The sequence below is a fragment of the Psilocybe cubensis genome, chromosome 8, assembly GCF_017499595.1.
Source record: "Psilocybe cubensis strain MGC-MH-2018 chromosome 8, whole genome shotgun sequence".
In the NCBI taxonomy this organism is placed as follows: Eukaryota; Fungi; Basidiomycota; class Agaricomycetes; order Agaricales; family Agrocybaceae; genus Psilocybe; species Psilocybe cubensis.
The window spans coordinates 1,323,349-1,339,488 of record NC_063006.1 but is presented as its reverse complement, the minus strand read 5'-3'; the positions used below and the strand labels follow the sequence as shown (position 1 = coordinate 1,339,488).

Sequence of the window (16,140 nt, the reverse complement as noted above, 5' to 3'; positions counted from 1 at the left end):
CGTTCATGAAGCGAGGACAAAAAATTTCATGGACCTGCCAGTGACTAGTGACCCGACAGGCACCTCTATGACGTAATCACCGCCCAATCACAGCTCGCTGTTTGCTTCCGTTAGCTCCTTCCTGGCTCCTTCCATGCCCTTCAACAGGAAATGCGGTGGGTTATTCGATATCGACAGCAACGAGGAGCTCGGCGCGTACTTTTACGTATCCGCTCTTCAATCTCAGTTTTATGGCCCAATTATCGGAACTTCGTCTACGGTGATTTTGAAATGCGTTCTCGTCGGCGGATACCCAACCTGAGGTAAATTTTATTCCATTATCTTCAGTCGAACATCTCGCGGCCAGCCAACGCATTCGATGCAGCGCGCTCTTGATACTCTTTCTGAGTCTGAGGATTGATACATATCACACTCATGCCCAAAAATCCCGCTTAATTGCCTCCTGTCCGAGACACCCTTCAACACCTGCAAGTCTTTCTAGTCGACCACGAGCAAACAACCCTGGAAAATTCGCCGCCTTCGACAAGAATAGAACACTTACTTTGTGTCAGTAACGCCCGCATGGTTCAATCCTTATTGTGGTACAACCTCCTGTTCTTTGATAATTGCGACGTTGTGGCAATGAGCTTCTCAGGGTAACTATTTGTGACGGAGCACGTTGTCTTCTCTCGCCCGGATGGCCGAACTCAAGTATTCACTGCTTTTTATCGTGTTTAGTATCCAACATTTATCCCCCCTCTCCTGTACAGAGCATCGTCACCGACAATGGGTACGACGTTGCTTCGGGACTCGTAATAACACGTAACTAATTCGGTTTCAACCTCAAGAACTCGAAGGGTCCTTCCGAGACTATATACCTTGCACTATTGTGCCCGGAATCTTCTTGACTTTCTAAAGGGGAACCACTGCATGTTTATCGATGATAAAGTGCTCTAAGATGGTGCATTCGTCGACATGTTGTGTCATTCAGGTCGTTGGTCTTAGAGTTGGTTAGATATATGCACTCACACTGTTGGTACATTTGCGTCATCTGCGCTTACGGGTCCGTGACGTCGGCTGAACTCTTCCCCATTTCCTCTAGGGATTAGAGCAGATCAAACACATATAAGTAATGATTGGAGCAGCGTTACAAATCCTTTGGACCACCACAATATCCTCTTCGTTTTCTCTTCTAGGGTTGCCATGGACAGTGACGAATCGGAAAAGAAGGAAATCTTCTCCACCAGTGTCACCGTCGTCCCTGGGTCCAACCCATCTACAAACGTCCCAACGAGAGCGTCTTCATTGACTCACGCAGACCTCGACTGTGAGGCAGGAAAGGGACCAACCGAGTTCAGTGCAGCTACTGTCGATGAAAAGGCCTCAGAAGATGAGGATTGGGAAAGCGATCCGATTAACCCGAGAAATTGGGCACCTTTCAAAAAGTGGTCGGCGATGGCCATTGTTCGTTGAAATAATGCACTTTACCTGTCGCTATAATGACGACTATACTTTCCTCTAGGTCTCCCTGTATACGTTTATACCTCCTCTTGCAAGTTCCATGATGTCCCCAGGTCTTCCCGAAGTCGCAGAACGATTCAACATTCAGAATCCGACTATCGTGGCATTAACTTTGACCATTTTCCTTCTTTCCTTTGCGATCGGTGTAGGTCTCATCTTCTACAGCGGTTGCTTTACTGAAACGACATTCTCTTTAAATAGCCTCTATTTTTGGCGCCTCTATCGGAAATGTATGGACGGACATGGGTTAGTAGTCAATAAAGAACATATCCTGGACGGGACTGATAGATAGCAAACTTGTGAGCAGATTTTACACATTGGCAACCTGTTCAATATCGCATTCAACCTTGGCTGTGCCTTTGCACCGACCACAGGTGCACTGATAGGGTTCCGATTTCTTTGTGCGTGCCTTTGTTTTCCCGGAGCTTGAAGTCAGTCTCGGTTGACCCATCGCTACTTTTAGCAGGATTTTCTGGCAGTGCACCTATTGCAGTGGGGGGCGGATCAGTCAGCGACCTCTTCGACGCACGGGATCGAGCCAAAGCCATGGCAATGTATAATCTGGGTCCCCTGCTAGGTGTGAACAGCGATATTTGCGACGATTTTTACTCACTTTTACTCAATAATTAGGACCTGCCATTGGTCCCGTTGCGGGAGGCTTCATAACTCAAACTATAGGCGTTAAGTGGGTTTTCATCGTGATTGCAAGTGCGTCGGCTTTTGGCCTTGTCGTTCGGATTTATTCATCTTGTTACTCTAGTTTTAAGTGGAGTCGGTAGTGCTATTGCTATCCCCTTTCTACGAGAAACATACGCTCCAATCATACGTTACCGACGAGCCATGCGCGATGGTGACGACGAAAAGGCGGCCAGAGCTCATCCTGCTCTCATTGAAGCTCAAGGAAGCTTACACAAGATTATATGGGTCAGCGTGACTCGCCCTCTGGAAATGCTGTTTAGAAGCTTCATTTGTTTTGTGTTGAGTTTATACATGGCGTTGTAAGTCCGCTTTTGTAATTAAGCTCCTGACGCTCTCTAACAAATGCTGTTTGCATAGCAACTACGGTTTGTAGAGCATTTTTACGAACATAATTATGCCACTGACCGTCTATCTGATTATTACAGGCATCTACTACCTCATGTTTTCCACCTTCCCAGGTATGCAGCAACAAATGCATTAAAGAAGCTGCACCCCGAACTTAACCTTTTCCCAGCTCTTTTCAGCGATACGTATGGTTTCGGGGCTGGCGTCGGAGGCCTCGCATATCTCGGGTTAGGCTTCGGGTTTGTGCTGTCGACCCTAGCAGGCGCGAGATGGGGCGATTCACTCTACAAATATGTAAGATACATGTTTCCTTCATACCAGAATTTTGCTAAATATGATATGATACTGGATCAGCTTGCAAAGAAAAACGACGGAAAGCCTAAACCAGAGATGCGCATCCCCTTCATGCTTCTGGGGTCAATCTTGGCCCCAATTGGTCTGTTGTAAGTGCAATTCCCTTTGGTTGATTCAACGCAGTGACGAAATGAATTTGTAGCTGGTACGGATGGTCTGCTGAGGCTGGTGTCCATTGGATCATGCCCATCATCGGGACGGCTATTTTCTCATTTGGTGAGTGCCTATTACTCTCTTGTGATGTGAATCAATACTAATATGCAAATCGTAGCCTTGATGCTGACTTTGTGAGTGCCGTTACGAGTTATCGGACCTTTATTAATCGGATCATGTAGCCTACCTATCACTTTATACCTCGTGGACTCTTTCAAGTACGCAGCAAGCGCATTGGCGGCGGCCGCGGTGCGTTTTAGTCCTGTGCATTGTTTTTTAGATTTGAACTCGCCCTTTCCAACAGGTTTTCCGATCCATGCTTGGATTTGCATTTCCGTTATTTGGCAAACAGATGTACGATGCGTTAGGCAAAGGAGGAGGAAATTCTGTACGTCTATTTCCAATAATCTTATACACTTGCTCAATATGCGTTCTCTACATCAGATGCTAGCAGGCGTGGCTATAGTACTGGGGATACCATTTCCAATATGGATTTACTATAAAGGAGAAGAGATGAGGGCCAGAAATCCGTTGACGAAATAGAGCTGTATGTGACGACTTTCATGGACGAATGCTACAGTTCGATATGTTTCTTAGGATGTGTTTACCCTAATAGCGTGTATAATTATCTATACTCAACTTTGTTGTAATTTTCAAACTGCGCTGGCGATAGTGCGTTTTACAGTGACAGTGAGTAATTTAAAGGAGTCGGCTTCAGTTGAACACCATACAATCCATCTCCATACCAAAGAAAAATATCGGGCTATTTCGACGCCGTTTCATTTTCAAATTCATCTTAGATCGCTAGTGTTTTGATGATAGTCAATCCATGACACTTCGTTGACAATGAAAAATGCCCAGGGGTGTGTTGATTTTCGTCTTGGCAAATTGGAACTAACGTGAACCTTTCGTCACCTGGTCCTTGAATGCGTGTCGAGACCTCAATTTATGCCTCCACTTGATTCCCAACGACGTGGTAGTCATCTACGCGCTCAACTTTTCTGGCCGTTCAACTCGGGAAATGGATTAATGAATTCGAATAGTGGGAGATTCGTATCCCTGGATCGACCCTAGGCCATGGAGTGAGCACATAAAAGCGCCAGTCTCATGGTGTGAGCAGAGCCAGAAATCACTGTCGCCCAATTCCCTTCCACAATCGAAGATAATCATGTTTAAACTAGCCATTTCTCTTGTCGTTGCGGCTCTCGGTGCTGCCTCTGCTTACGGGCAGACAATTCCTGTCGGAGAGCTTTGTAAGTGGTGTATCATTATCATATCGAGTCCACATGAACTGTGCGTTAATTGCATGGTTCTCAGGCTCTGGAATTGCTGGGCCCCTCCCCGTGAGTCTTTTTTATTGTAATGAAGATATATAATTCTGATTCCATGATTTAGTATCCTTGTAAGCAACTGTTACGGACCTTTAAATTCATGGGGATCACCGAAGTCAGGTATGAGTAATAATCTACATTTTTCCGGTCGACGTTCTTTTCCTCTCCGATCCCTCCGATTGCAGTACACACAGGGGTATCGTCAAGCTCAGTTGTACATCGTATATCACACACAAACTCTCTCTCAGCAAGAGATCCCAAGTAACGCTGCGTAGTGACAATCATGGCTGCTAAGAATAGCTCGTGAATTGATTGAGATGATGGTGTTGGTGTCCGACGAATGACAAGTTGATGGCCAGGGTTAATGTGTTGACCAAGTGTTGACCCTGGTTAAAGCGTGACTGGTACGTGATACAATTCGGGTAAGCATCGTATTCTCGAGTTTGGATTGGCCATGCAGCTGGTTAGGCTTAGCCGCTGTTAACGATCGTTAATGGTGATTATAAATGCGCAAGAGATGCAAACGTAGGCGCCTAGTAGCGGTCCCGACATTGAGTATGTATATAAGCAAAGGCGATTCAAAGAAGGAGGAACATAATCGACTGCAAATAGCCTTCAAACTACCTATATCGCATCCATCACAATGTCCAGCCAGAATATTTTCAAACCGATTCAAGTAGGAAGTGCTCAGTTGAGAAACCGGATCGGAATGTCTGCTCTTACGAGGAACCGTGCCGAAGCGACATATCCTACCGAACTTATGAAGGAATACTACGAGCAACGCGCTATTGGCGGCGCAGGCATCATAGTCACAGAGGGCATCCTCATATGTCGTCAAGGGTGAGCAATATCTTCCAACGACCGAACGCGCCAAAGATTAATTACATTTACTAATTAGGACACCGTGGCCAAACGCTCCCGGACTCTGGGATGATAAACATGTTACCGGTTGGAAAGCCGTGACTGATGCCGTTCACGGGGCAGGTGGAAAGATTTATGCGCAGGTTGGTGACCTTCACTGTATTATTGAATGGCATGAAGCAATTGCTGATCTGAGTGAAATGATAGCTTTGGCATGGTGTGTATTCAGCATCTGTAGTAAGGTCACTCAACTAAGGTTTATCTAGCGGGACGGCTTTCCCATCCTGATACGCCAGAACAGAAACTCGCTGGCGAGGTAAGTCTACATTTATGCTTTCACTTTTAAACATGTAGCTGACGAGTGAGATTTCGAATAGCCTGTATACGCGCCATCTGCAATTGCTGCTAAAAGCCACGTTAGATTCCGCCAAATACCTGGAGAACCTGGGACAGTTACAGTACGTAGTCAGCGAGGGCCTTCCATAAGTCAAACCCTCATCTTGCATCTTAAGCCCACAGCTGTTGACGATCCTCGGATATTGATTGACAAATACCGCCATGCTGCGATCAACGCCAAAAGGGCTGGCTTCGACGGGGTTGAATGTGCGTCTACACCCACCAACTTTCTACTTCCAATTTTTTGCATATTTAAGGTACCTTTTGGATTTAGTGATGGCATCTAGCGGTGTTCTTCCACATCAATTCCTCGACTATAACAGCAACCAGCGTACTGACGAATGGGGAGGTAGCATTGAAAATCGCTCAAGATTCGGCATCTCGGTGCTAAAGACTTTGAAGGAGGTCTATGGTTCAGATGTCGGCCTGAAGCTTAATCCTGGTGCAGGAATTAATGATCTCGGGTGAGTAGATATCGTGTACCACCCTGCTATATTTCACTAAGTGTAATAGGATGCCTCTGCAAGACACACTTGACACCTTCTCTTATTTTATAACTGAAGCTGACAAGCTGAATCTTGCATACATTGCCCTCGTACGGTACAATGCAGTGCATGACGCACTTGTGAACGGTTAGCACACGCACAGTGGATGCATCTATCTGCGGAGACAATATTAATATATAATTGCATTCGCAGGGACAGCTCGAGGAACTGATCATGACGTACTCGAATCCTATCGTTCTTATATCAAGAACTCAAAGCTATTTCTCAACTCAGAGGTCACACCAGATGAAGCAGAGGAACTCATCTCGGCCGGAAAAATCGATGGAACTTTCATAGGACTAAGGTGGGCCACCCACCCAGATCTCGTGAAGCGTATAGAACAGGGTATTCCACTGAATAACCCTCCAAAAATGCAATTACTCCAAGCCACTGCGAGCAAAGAAGATTATGCCAGTGGATATACGGACTACCCCACCGCCGCGGCCGCTGCGTAGTGGTGTATTATTGTTATGTTGGAGTGGGATAAAGCAGTTGGGGCAGTAATAGATCAAGTCTAGATTTGATTGTAATTAAAATACAGCAACTTGTTTATACATCACTTAATTGGAGATACGCAGACTCGAATTGCGACGATAATTTGACCTTACGCTTACCACTTTCAAAGGTTTACAAGCAATATTACCACTTTCGGGCGCTTATTTTGAACCCCTATCGACGAACAGCTTAAAATTCTGTCTCGACATTCAGTGCGACCTAACCGAACTATTCTACTGGAAGAACTTCGCAGCCATCAACATAGCAGAACTATTCATCATAGCTAATGATTCGTCGGACGAAGTCGAGGAGCTTTTCTGTGCCGGAAAAATCGATGGCGTCTTCGTAGGATTCAATTGGGCCACGCACCCAGATCTAGTTAGACACGCGGAGCAGGGATTTCCGCTCACTAACTCTAGCACAATTACCAATGCTCCAAGTGCCTTTGAGCAAAGACGGTATAGCTAATGGGTACACGTACTGCCCCACTCACGCTGCAACTGACTGCTGTGGAGTGGAATAATGCGGTGGATAATAGAATGACTAAGGAGCGAAGGGATTTAAATAAATGCTCCCAGTTTATTTACATGATAATATAATAATCACTATAATCACCTGTACAAACGTCAACAGTAGCAATCTTGGCTATGGAGCGAGCAAGGCGCGTACTGCGCATCTCCGACGCCATATTACATGTGGAGAAACGCATTCATAATGCAGCCAAATATTGTTCAACTTCTTGCCAACCCATTCTTGGCCCCTTAATTATTGTCAGAAATACACCACATGTACGGCAGAGCTCGATAATAGCAACTTGAGAGAATTGGATGGCATGTCGGAAATCTGCAGGTTGCCTTTTCAGGCATTAGTATGATCATAGGCCCCTTTTGCCTGATCAGATCACTGTTAAGGCTAAAAAATGCGACGCGTGGTATGATAAGCGACACGACTGCCTGATTAGAACTAGGGCAGAATGATAATGTAAATAGTATATGATAAGATAACGACTAGACAGTCAATAACAGACTGGACTTCGCCAATGTCATCACGACCAACAAACATAGACGTTCTGTGTAAGCTTCTGGCTAATTTCAAAGCCTTGTAAGCTCGTCTGAACTAGATGTACATTGACATACTCAATGTAATAACATTTATTAATATGCCAAAAATTTTCATTATGTCTGTTAAAGCAATGTCAGCGCGCCAATGTCATGCTACTACGGGTTACATTGACAATGGGCTACGTGTATAGTGCTAGTAGTGTCAATATATACATTGATTGCTGTCAAAATAATGTCACTGTGCCACTTTCATGCTGCTATGAGTTACACTAGGCTACGTGTTATATGGTGCTTGTAGTATCAATATGAACATCATTTGACTGGTCTATGCGGTATATGGATAGTTACAGTGGCTCTGGAATAATATAAAGCATGATATTGGCGGATACTAGTAATTGTAACACCCCGGACTAAGGTGACTGAGCAACATTTCTCAAAGATTGACATATATACTCTCGCACTTTCATTGCACATTTCTCACAGACATGCCGCCCAAACAATCTCGAAGAGTCATCGGCAGCGATGGGCGCATCAAGTGCGCTTGGTGCACAATAACCACGCTCCCAAGAGGACTTGCTGCCCATGAACGCAGTTGCTCAAACAACCCTGCTAATCGTAATTCCGACCTTGCATTTGATATGTTAGCGGTTGAACAAAATCGTGAAGGTAATAAGTAAATTTGATTTTTAATTGTTAGACAATATTTGTTGATATATTCACTTCTAGCTCATTATGCACTTCAAATAGCCAATGGTCGTTATACTGGTCCAGGCGCTATTAGTGCCAGGGAACCCGGTAGCAATTCAAATGCAACTGTTACAATGTCTCTCAACTTTGAATTGTTGGACAGAAACATTCTAACGGAACCTGAAAGTGAGCATGTTTTTGGCATTACATTGACAACAAGTCATTGTGTCTAATAAGCTATTCAGGTGAAAATGGTCACAGTAGTAACACAATGGGATACACAGGGACCTACAACGAGACAGAATCAGATGAGCCTGCCGGTCACCATCATCCTCAGTTGTATGATATTAAAATAAAGCACCACCCACGTACCAATGAGAAGGATCAGCACTACACATTTGCAGAATACTGCGAACTCGACGAGGCTGATACCAGCGACATTATCAATCAATTATCTGCAGCTCCACCTCGTTCAGAGAGTCAAGCACATCAATTGGGTCAGAATTCAGATTCAGTATCTACCAACAAGTCTGAGTCCGAGTCCGAAAGACCATGGCGCCCATTTCGAACACATTTGGACTTTGAGTTTGCTGAGATTTTTCTCAGCTCTCACATGAGTCGAGACAAGATTGAGGTGATGATTTCATTGATACACAGAGCGATTAAATCTCCGAGGGATTTTACCTTAGAAAACAACTCAGATTTGTCTGAAATATGGGGGTTTGCAAGAGACACTTGTGCACAAGGAGTACGTGTCAAATCCTGTCTTGATGTGACATTGAGAGTTACTTACAGATCTTGGTATGGAGCAGTTTATTAAAGCACCGATCTTTGTTGAATACAAGGGTGAAAGCCTCGAGTATAATGTTTGGTACCGCCCAATTTGGGAATGGTGCCGTGAGCTTCTCCTCAACCCGGCGCTTATTAGGGAGTTTCGTTGGGATGCTGAAAAGATTTATATGTTCAACGGGAACACATATGAGCGGGTTATTGATGAACCATGGACTGCTGATGAATGGTGGACTCAACAAGTCAGTTGTCCAATTCACTCTCTAATTTAGCTGCTATATTCAAATGACTAATATTCTCTTTTATAGTCGCGTCCGGATGTTCCTCACGATGCCAGCCTACTATGCATTGAATTTTGGGCTGATAAAGCAAACCTTTCGTCCTTTGGAACAGTGAAGGGTTATCCTGTTCTGGTCCGATGTGCAAATTTGCCCGTGGACATTCAAAATGGAAGTGGGGTCGGTGGAGGGCGACTCATTGGTTGGTTGCCCATAGTGCGTCTAGAATATTACATTTACTTTTAAATTTGTTAACATACTGAACAATATTACGATAGCCTGATGAAGATTCCGCTCATATTCACAAATCTAGCTATGTTGATCTCAAAAGATTGATTTGGCACAAAGCTGTGCATAGGATTCTAAAGTCTATTGAAGACACTACATATTTCGGTGCGGCTATAAAATGTGGCGACGGGTTGGTTCGAAACATCTTTCCGCATGTTCTTATGATATCTGCTGACTACGAGGAACAGTAAGTTATGTTTCTTGCAATTTATATATTTGATGTTGAATTATTACCTGTGTCAAGTAGGACAATGATGGCATTAACACGTGGAAAGACTGGGCTTTTCCCCTGCCCAATCTGTCTAGTTCCACAAACAGAGCTTTCAAATCTGTTAGTCACATATCCACGACGCACAACTTCTACAATGCAAGAGGTGTATAACCAGGCGCAACAAATGAATGTAACAAGAGGTGAAGAACACCTGAAATCCTATGGGATTACTGATGTACCGGTAGGCACACATCTCTTAGAATTTAAATAACAAATTTTGGTTTGAATTTATATATAATATAATGACAACTCGCTAATTAATTCCTCTCAATCCATGTTTTACAGAATGTATTTTGGGATCTACACAGAACAGATATTTATGCCGCTCTCTCCTTTGATGTTCTCCATGCATACGACGGGGGACTTTTCAAGCACCATTTGCTAGGAGAGCTCAAGGCAACTCTCAGAGATATGGGGCGTGCTGCAGAGACAGCTGTTGACCACGCACTTCAATCCATTCCTCCTTGGTCGGGTCTCAACCATTTTCATTCACTACAAAAAACTGGTGAAATGGCAGATGGACGTAAATTTGAGGATCTTTCTAAGGTAATTGTATATGCTTGCCAGCATGTGCTTACACCGGAATCCTCACAAAGTGGATATTTGCTTCTTCAACTGACTCGGAGTTACCTTGAACTCCGGATGTTTGTATCACTTACATTACAGACAGAAACATTTATAAACTACGGACGTGGTGAGCTCATCAAGTTTGAAAAACTTCTCCGTGTGAGTAAGACTCTTAATTGAATATTTCGGTTTTTATTTGGCAGGGCTGACTTACTGTTTATTGAATCAGTGGTATGAAGCCGCAAATCGGGAGAAGTCATGGAATTTTCCCAAGATACACACCCATCAGCATGTTTTTGATGATATTTTTGCCAAAGGGGTCACGCAAAACTACAATACAAAGCCAAACGAAAAGGCAAATGGTCCACTCAAGAAGTACTACCAAAATCATACCAATTTCAAGAACACAGAAGGACAAGTAAGGCATTTACATGACCCTCTTAATGTTGCTTCAGAACTTGTTTATGCAATAACATTGACATTGTATTAAATTTAGATCCTTCGAGTCAGCGAAATGGACCTTGTGTCAACAATTATTCGCAGTAAAATCGACGACCTTGATCTGTCTCAGGAAGAAACCATTACCAAGGCAAAGAATAGAGAAGGGATGGATTTAGAGAAATCTAGGCTCAAATCAAAGCCTGGAAATGACCACGTAGAATTTGGATCAAGGCTACCTCAAATTACGCTCGAGAACCTTGAAAATATACATTCCACAAATGTACACTTTACATCCTTTCGACGACAACTTGGGCATGCACTTACTAGACTGTTGGGTACCCGAATTATGTTGAGTTCAAGTCATACTGTAAGTCCTGGCATACACTATGTGATTGTTTTGCACCTTTTAACCTTATCCCTAATTACTTTGAAAGATTACTCCATACCAGACTATGGAGGTCTTCTACCGCTCGCTCATCGACTGGCGCATTGAGAGTAATATTCTTCAAACCAATCCAGATTTCCATCACAAGAAACGATACGACTTCACTCTGATCAAGGTTGAAGAGAACAAATGTATATTTGTTCAATTGCTCTATATCTTTGGAATTCAGCTCGATGGGAATCAGACATTATACATGGCCCTGGTCCTCCCATTGGACGTCCCGCGATCTCTTTCCAATCGTCGCCGTGACAAAGACCTTCGATTATTAAGAGTTAAATCTCGTCCATCATCGTCTGGAACTGTGTTCATTAACACAGATTCAATCATTCGTGGTGCACTCCTTTCAGAAAACCATACCTCTGATGCTGTTTCAGAGTATTTTGTCAACACATTAACTGATCAGGATATGTGGAAAAGATTGAATCCTGACATGGATTCGCCCAATGACACGGAATTGATAACCCATGCAAATATATGAACCCTTCAATTCATTAATATGTTAGCAGTGCTGTAACTCATTAATTTACAATGTATTGCAGACTGAAAGCATGTTCTTAATATATAAACTCATAATAGTGGGCAAGGATGCGAGACAACCATGCAACTGTCGCCTTTGCATCGTGGGAAGTATTAAATTCCGTGAGAATTTTAACTTCAACAAATTTTTAGACTCAAACAATTGACTCGAACCTCATGGATGCCTCAAGGTAGTCGCACTCGAGCTGAAACAGCAAATCAACCACCGAGCAATGTATCACAGAAGGTTAGTGGCTGTAAACAAGCCAGAAACGGCTCTGTTTTAATTTCTTTGTTGAATTATTACTGGCAGTGTCTAAATCAGAATGAATCTGAACACAGCCAATGTTCAGGATTATGCTCAAAAAAAGCAATTCAGAGTGTGGAAATCATGATGCTACAAGATATTTTCTGTATCCTTTTTTGATTTAAGGCAACCTTGTATTGTAACTTCAAGACACTTGTATTTCTATCCCCCATTGACACTCGTAATCTGGACTACCTGTTATCAACTTGTTTGTTCATTCTATGTCTTGTCGTCGCATTCAACCTCAAGGCGCTGGTGCTCGTGCAGAGTCACGGTCAACATTCAGCCCTACGCAACCTGTAGTTGCTGCATCTTTAACACCAAATTCAGAACAGCACTCTGTTGCTTCTGATGCCAGTAGTGGCAGCAGGTCTGCCCCGGTCTCTGCGGCATCATCTTTTTCGATGCCACGTATTCTAGATTCAGCTCAGCTCTACCAGGTGCAATGTCAAATTCCTCTGATTACTGTACATTGTATCTGATTGTGTATCTATTATCTAATAGGCATACTGTGGACTGCAGCAAGAGGTTTCGGCACTCAAGGCGCAAAATACGGCACTCAAAGCGGAGCTTGCAGACATGAAGCTTGAACAACGACATTCAGCCAATGCCTTGGATTCAAGCTCAACTGATATGTCATCCGATGTGAAGAAGTGGGGACGTTATTTTAGCTTGTTCTTCAACACATTTGTCACAGTTTCCACATTTGCTTCCACCCTTCCTAAGGTTCTGTTTGCCTCAGATAGTGCGACACGATACCTGACAGATGCAAATGAGGCGATTGGACCAACAGTTGAGCTTTATGAACAGATTCCACTCAAGTACCACCCAATTATGAAGCTGGCCGCTCAATCCAAAGGAAAGAAATTTGTAAAGCTAGTAAGTCATTTCTAATCTATGATAATTCCATTGTTATTAACCATCTTTTATGATTTCCAGTTCCGGGATGCAATCAGCGCTAGCCACTCAACATCTATATCACAACTCCGAAACAACTCTGGCCCAATCATTTTCAATCTGCCAAGCGCCTATTTCGAATCTGATTTTTCTTCCAAACGCATCGCTGTTCCGGAGATCCGCGCACTTCTTGGATACAATGCCGACTTTGCTGATTCGGAAGAGGGAAAAAAGTTCCCAGAAAAGGCATATGCTCGCTTTCCACCCGTGCTCTGCAAGGATGAAGATTCCTCAAAAGTGGAGAACCGGTTCAGGAACGGGAAATTGTTCATGGTATGTCTATTTGACTTATTTAAATCAATCTTTCACGAATAAATGATGTACTGACACTCACTATATGACAGGTCGCACGTGCGATTATCTTTGGCAAGAAGGCAGCAAAGGCCAAATCTTTGGCTATTGGCCGGGAGCCCAGTTACTACTTAAGATCGGATATGCCTGCGGCAACAACATTTGGCCTTATTGCTTTAATATCCGGCATTGTGAGCCTTTTTCTTGATCTCTCAACGCTGTCTTAATTATTTCATTACAGACAAGATTCACGTTATCACCAGACACCCGCTTTGATAACGGAGGTGTTGGTCCCGAAACAGGGATTGATTACACTGGTGATATCAATTACTACAAAAAATATCTCACTGTGCTACGTGACGATCCATCAACTGCTAGCTACGTCAATCGGCTTCTCAAAGAATGGGATGCGGAGGTTTTTTCCACACACAATGCCGCAATGAAACGCTCGTCGGATGATGCGGATCGTGAGGTTATTGATATGGACAATATATCAGATGAAATAGAGCAGGATATACAACGCCTTCATGTTGCAGAGGCTGCCACTAACACTGACCAAATAAACGATACCATGCAAGACCTCGAATGCGACACCATGGCCAACAATAGGTCGACTGACTTGCAGCCAGAGGACCCAGATTTTATTCCAAATCCGATTGCTCTTGGACGTGCACAATCATTCTTGGACCATGAACATCAGTCAAATTCTGATAGGGGATCCAACTTTGACATCGACGATGATCAAGGTTCATGGGCAGACAACGACTGCATACATATACAAGAACCTGGTAAGCTTACTTCAAATTAATCCTAATATGAATATTACTGTGTTCCTAATAACAAATCAGTAGCAGCAGAAGCCGAGTACGTCAATATTCCTGAAAAAGAGATACACACAACAAGTAGTAGCAGAGCCCTGGACAATCTGGTAGGCGTTCCTCATATTCATAATCTCCCGGAACTTCGGACTAATATTGCCTTCGACCAATGTAGTCTGTCTCACCATTTCAACCGGCCTTGAATTCAGCTAAATCTTCTGCCACGCCTGCTGGTCTGACAGCTTATTCGGAGCCACCTCGAAGATCCACACGATCAGACACCATTAGGACAACAAAGGCAAATGTTGACACACCCGGGTCCTCTGACAGTTTCAATCCGATGTTGCAGGCTGTTGATCCTGCAAACTGTCACCCACTGCTTATGCATTCAGACTCGGCTGCTGCAGTCAACCATGGAAGCTTGGAAGCTTCTGCTCAGGAAAAAGCACCCCCAAAACGAGGCACAAAGACTGCTGCCCGAGGTCGAGGCAAGAATGGGAGGAAATGATACTTACCACCGGTTACCAGTTTTCACTCTTATAACATTACTATGCACGTAACATTACCTTTTAACCATGTTTTATGACAAGTTAGGCACATCTATGAGTTTGTTTAAATATGAATACTTTCCATCGTATACTCGCGTGTGCTATATGAGTTGAATTTTCTTCTACAATGTCGCATTTTCAAGAAAACTCCGAGTGCGCATCAGCCGCGGTCGATGCCCAGAGCGTGCGTATATATTAACGCGGGCAATCCTAAGTAATAACGGAACGATGGTTTAGTGGTAAGTCTTGTCAACGGTAGGGCTATTAAGGTAAGTGAAGTCATGAGTTCAATCCCAGGTAAGTGCAAAATAAATGGTAAGTCGTCAAACAAGCCTACAACTCACTAAGTTAATCTCTACTAACTGACTACCTGTACGACTATCTAATCTCGTCGCTGTAACCTGATAAGAAGACGACGACCTTGATATTTTGCCCATTTCTTACTAGGTTTCACTCTGTCTTATCATGGGTCATGAAACTGATCGCAACGTGCCTCATCAGATCACGATCTGCTGTTCATGGTGGGCCTAATCAGGCTAGCTTGCTCATAATCATGCCGACTGTGTGCCTCATAATGTGTCATTAGGCAAACAGAAAATTATCGGCCTTATCGGCCTGATCAGGCATCTGGGAACTTTCCGACACATGCTATTTCATTATCATATAACGTTGCAGATTCAACAGTCTGTAAAATATCTGTCCGACTGTGCCTCAGTTTCAGCAGTCATAATAACAATTTGACTCAATTGCTCATCCACGTAGATTTTACAGTGGAGTCGTCACAGAATGTAATAATACTAATAGTCCTCTACCCCAAACACTTGACTACGCATAAGGAAAGTCAAAGGAAACAAGCGGTTCAGATATGGCTATTTATAGACATGCGAGCCTCGAGGCAATGCACCTCAAGAGTTCTGTGATTTTCCATAGTCTTCCACAGGAATTACTCCGCAGCCCCACTCTTAACCCACTACGCGCAAAGTCATATGTCCTGTCCCTGAGATATAATTGGCATTGGCCGCCTTTATTCTGCAGCATCATTTGGGGCAAGTCCGATGCTTAAATCGCAGTTGCGCTCTGTGGCGTACTATGCCTTCGTTATCTGGTTTGGGGTAGATTGCGAAACCTTCCAAAGTAGGTTAATATACCAAAGGAGGAGCCTCGGGCTCATGGGTCTAGGAGCCTGCCTCGTTAGAG

General features: G+C 43.7%; 4 protein-coding genes across 4 annotated transcripts; all 4 read left to right on the top strand.

Moving 5' to 3' along the window:
- Window positions 1-1,182: 1,182 nt before the first annotated feature.
- On the top strand, window positions 1,183-3,594 carry JR316_0008925 (Efflux pump radE; the record flags this gene model as incomplete). The annotated part of the gene is made up of 15 exons (XM_047894636.1): window positions 1,183-1,443; window positions 1,502-1,645; window positions 1,702-1,746; window positions 1,808-1,901; window positions 1,964-2,077; window positions 2,131-2,208; window positions 2,261-2,498; window positions 2,557-2,564; window positions 2,625-2,657; window positions 2,714-2,838; window positions 2,899-2,987; window positions 3,041-3,118; window positions 3,234-3,300; window positions 3,356-3,439; window positions 3,496-3,594. The coding sequence occupies 15 exons, from the start codon at window positions 1,183-1,185 to the stop codon at window positions 3,592-3,594; spliced, it is 1,557 nt and encodes a 518-aa protein (XP_047746095.1).
- A 625-nt stretch (window positions 3,595-4,219) lies between these two features.
- JR316_0008924 (uncharacterized protein) lies at window positions 4,220-4,512 on the top strand (the record flags this gene model as incomplete). The annotated part of the gene is made up of 3 exons (XM_047894635.1): window positions 4,220-4,304; window positions 4,369-4,394; window positions 4,447-4,512. 3 exons carry the CDS (start codon window positions 4,220-4,222, stop codon window positions 4,510-4,512), a joined length of 177 nt encoding a protein of 58 aa, XP_047746094.1.
- Window positions 4,513-5,025: 513 nt separating this feature from the next.
- On the top strand, window positions 5,026-6,639 carry JR316_0008923 (N-ethylmaleimide reductase; the record flags this gene model as incomplete). The annotated part of the gene is made up of 9 exons (XM_047894634.1): window positions 5,026-5,222; window positions 5,281-5,386; window positions 5,451-5,460; window positions 5,510-5,559; window positions 5,621-5,701; window positions 5,756-5,846; window positions 5,914-6,103; window positions 6,153-6,271; window positions 6,338-6,639. 9 exons carry the CDS (start codon window positions 5,026-5,028, stop codon window positions 6,637-6,639), a joined length of 1,146 nt encoding a protein of 381 aa, XP_047746093.1.
- Window positions 6,640-12,550: 5,911 nt separating this feature from the next.
- On the top strand, window positions 12,551-14,903 carry JR316_0008922 (uncharacterized protein; the record flags this gene model as incomplete). Its single annotated transcript, XM_047894633.1, has 8 exons — window positions 12,551-12,699; window positions 12,770-12,776; window positions 12,834-13,208; window positions 13,269-13,559; window positions 13,631-13,768; window positions 13,819-14,365; window positions 14,429-14,505; window positions 14,571-14,903. The coding sequence occupies 8 exons, from the start codon at window positions 12,551-12,553 to the stop codon at window positions 14,901-14,903; spliced, it is 1,917 nt and encodes a 638-aa protein (XP_047746092.1).
- Between the last annotated feature and the right edge of the window lie 1,237 nt (window positions 14,904-16,140).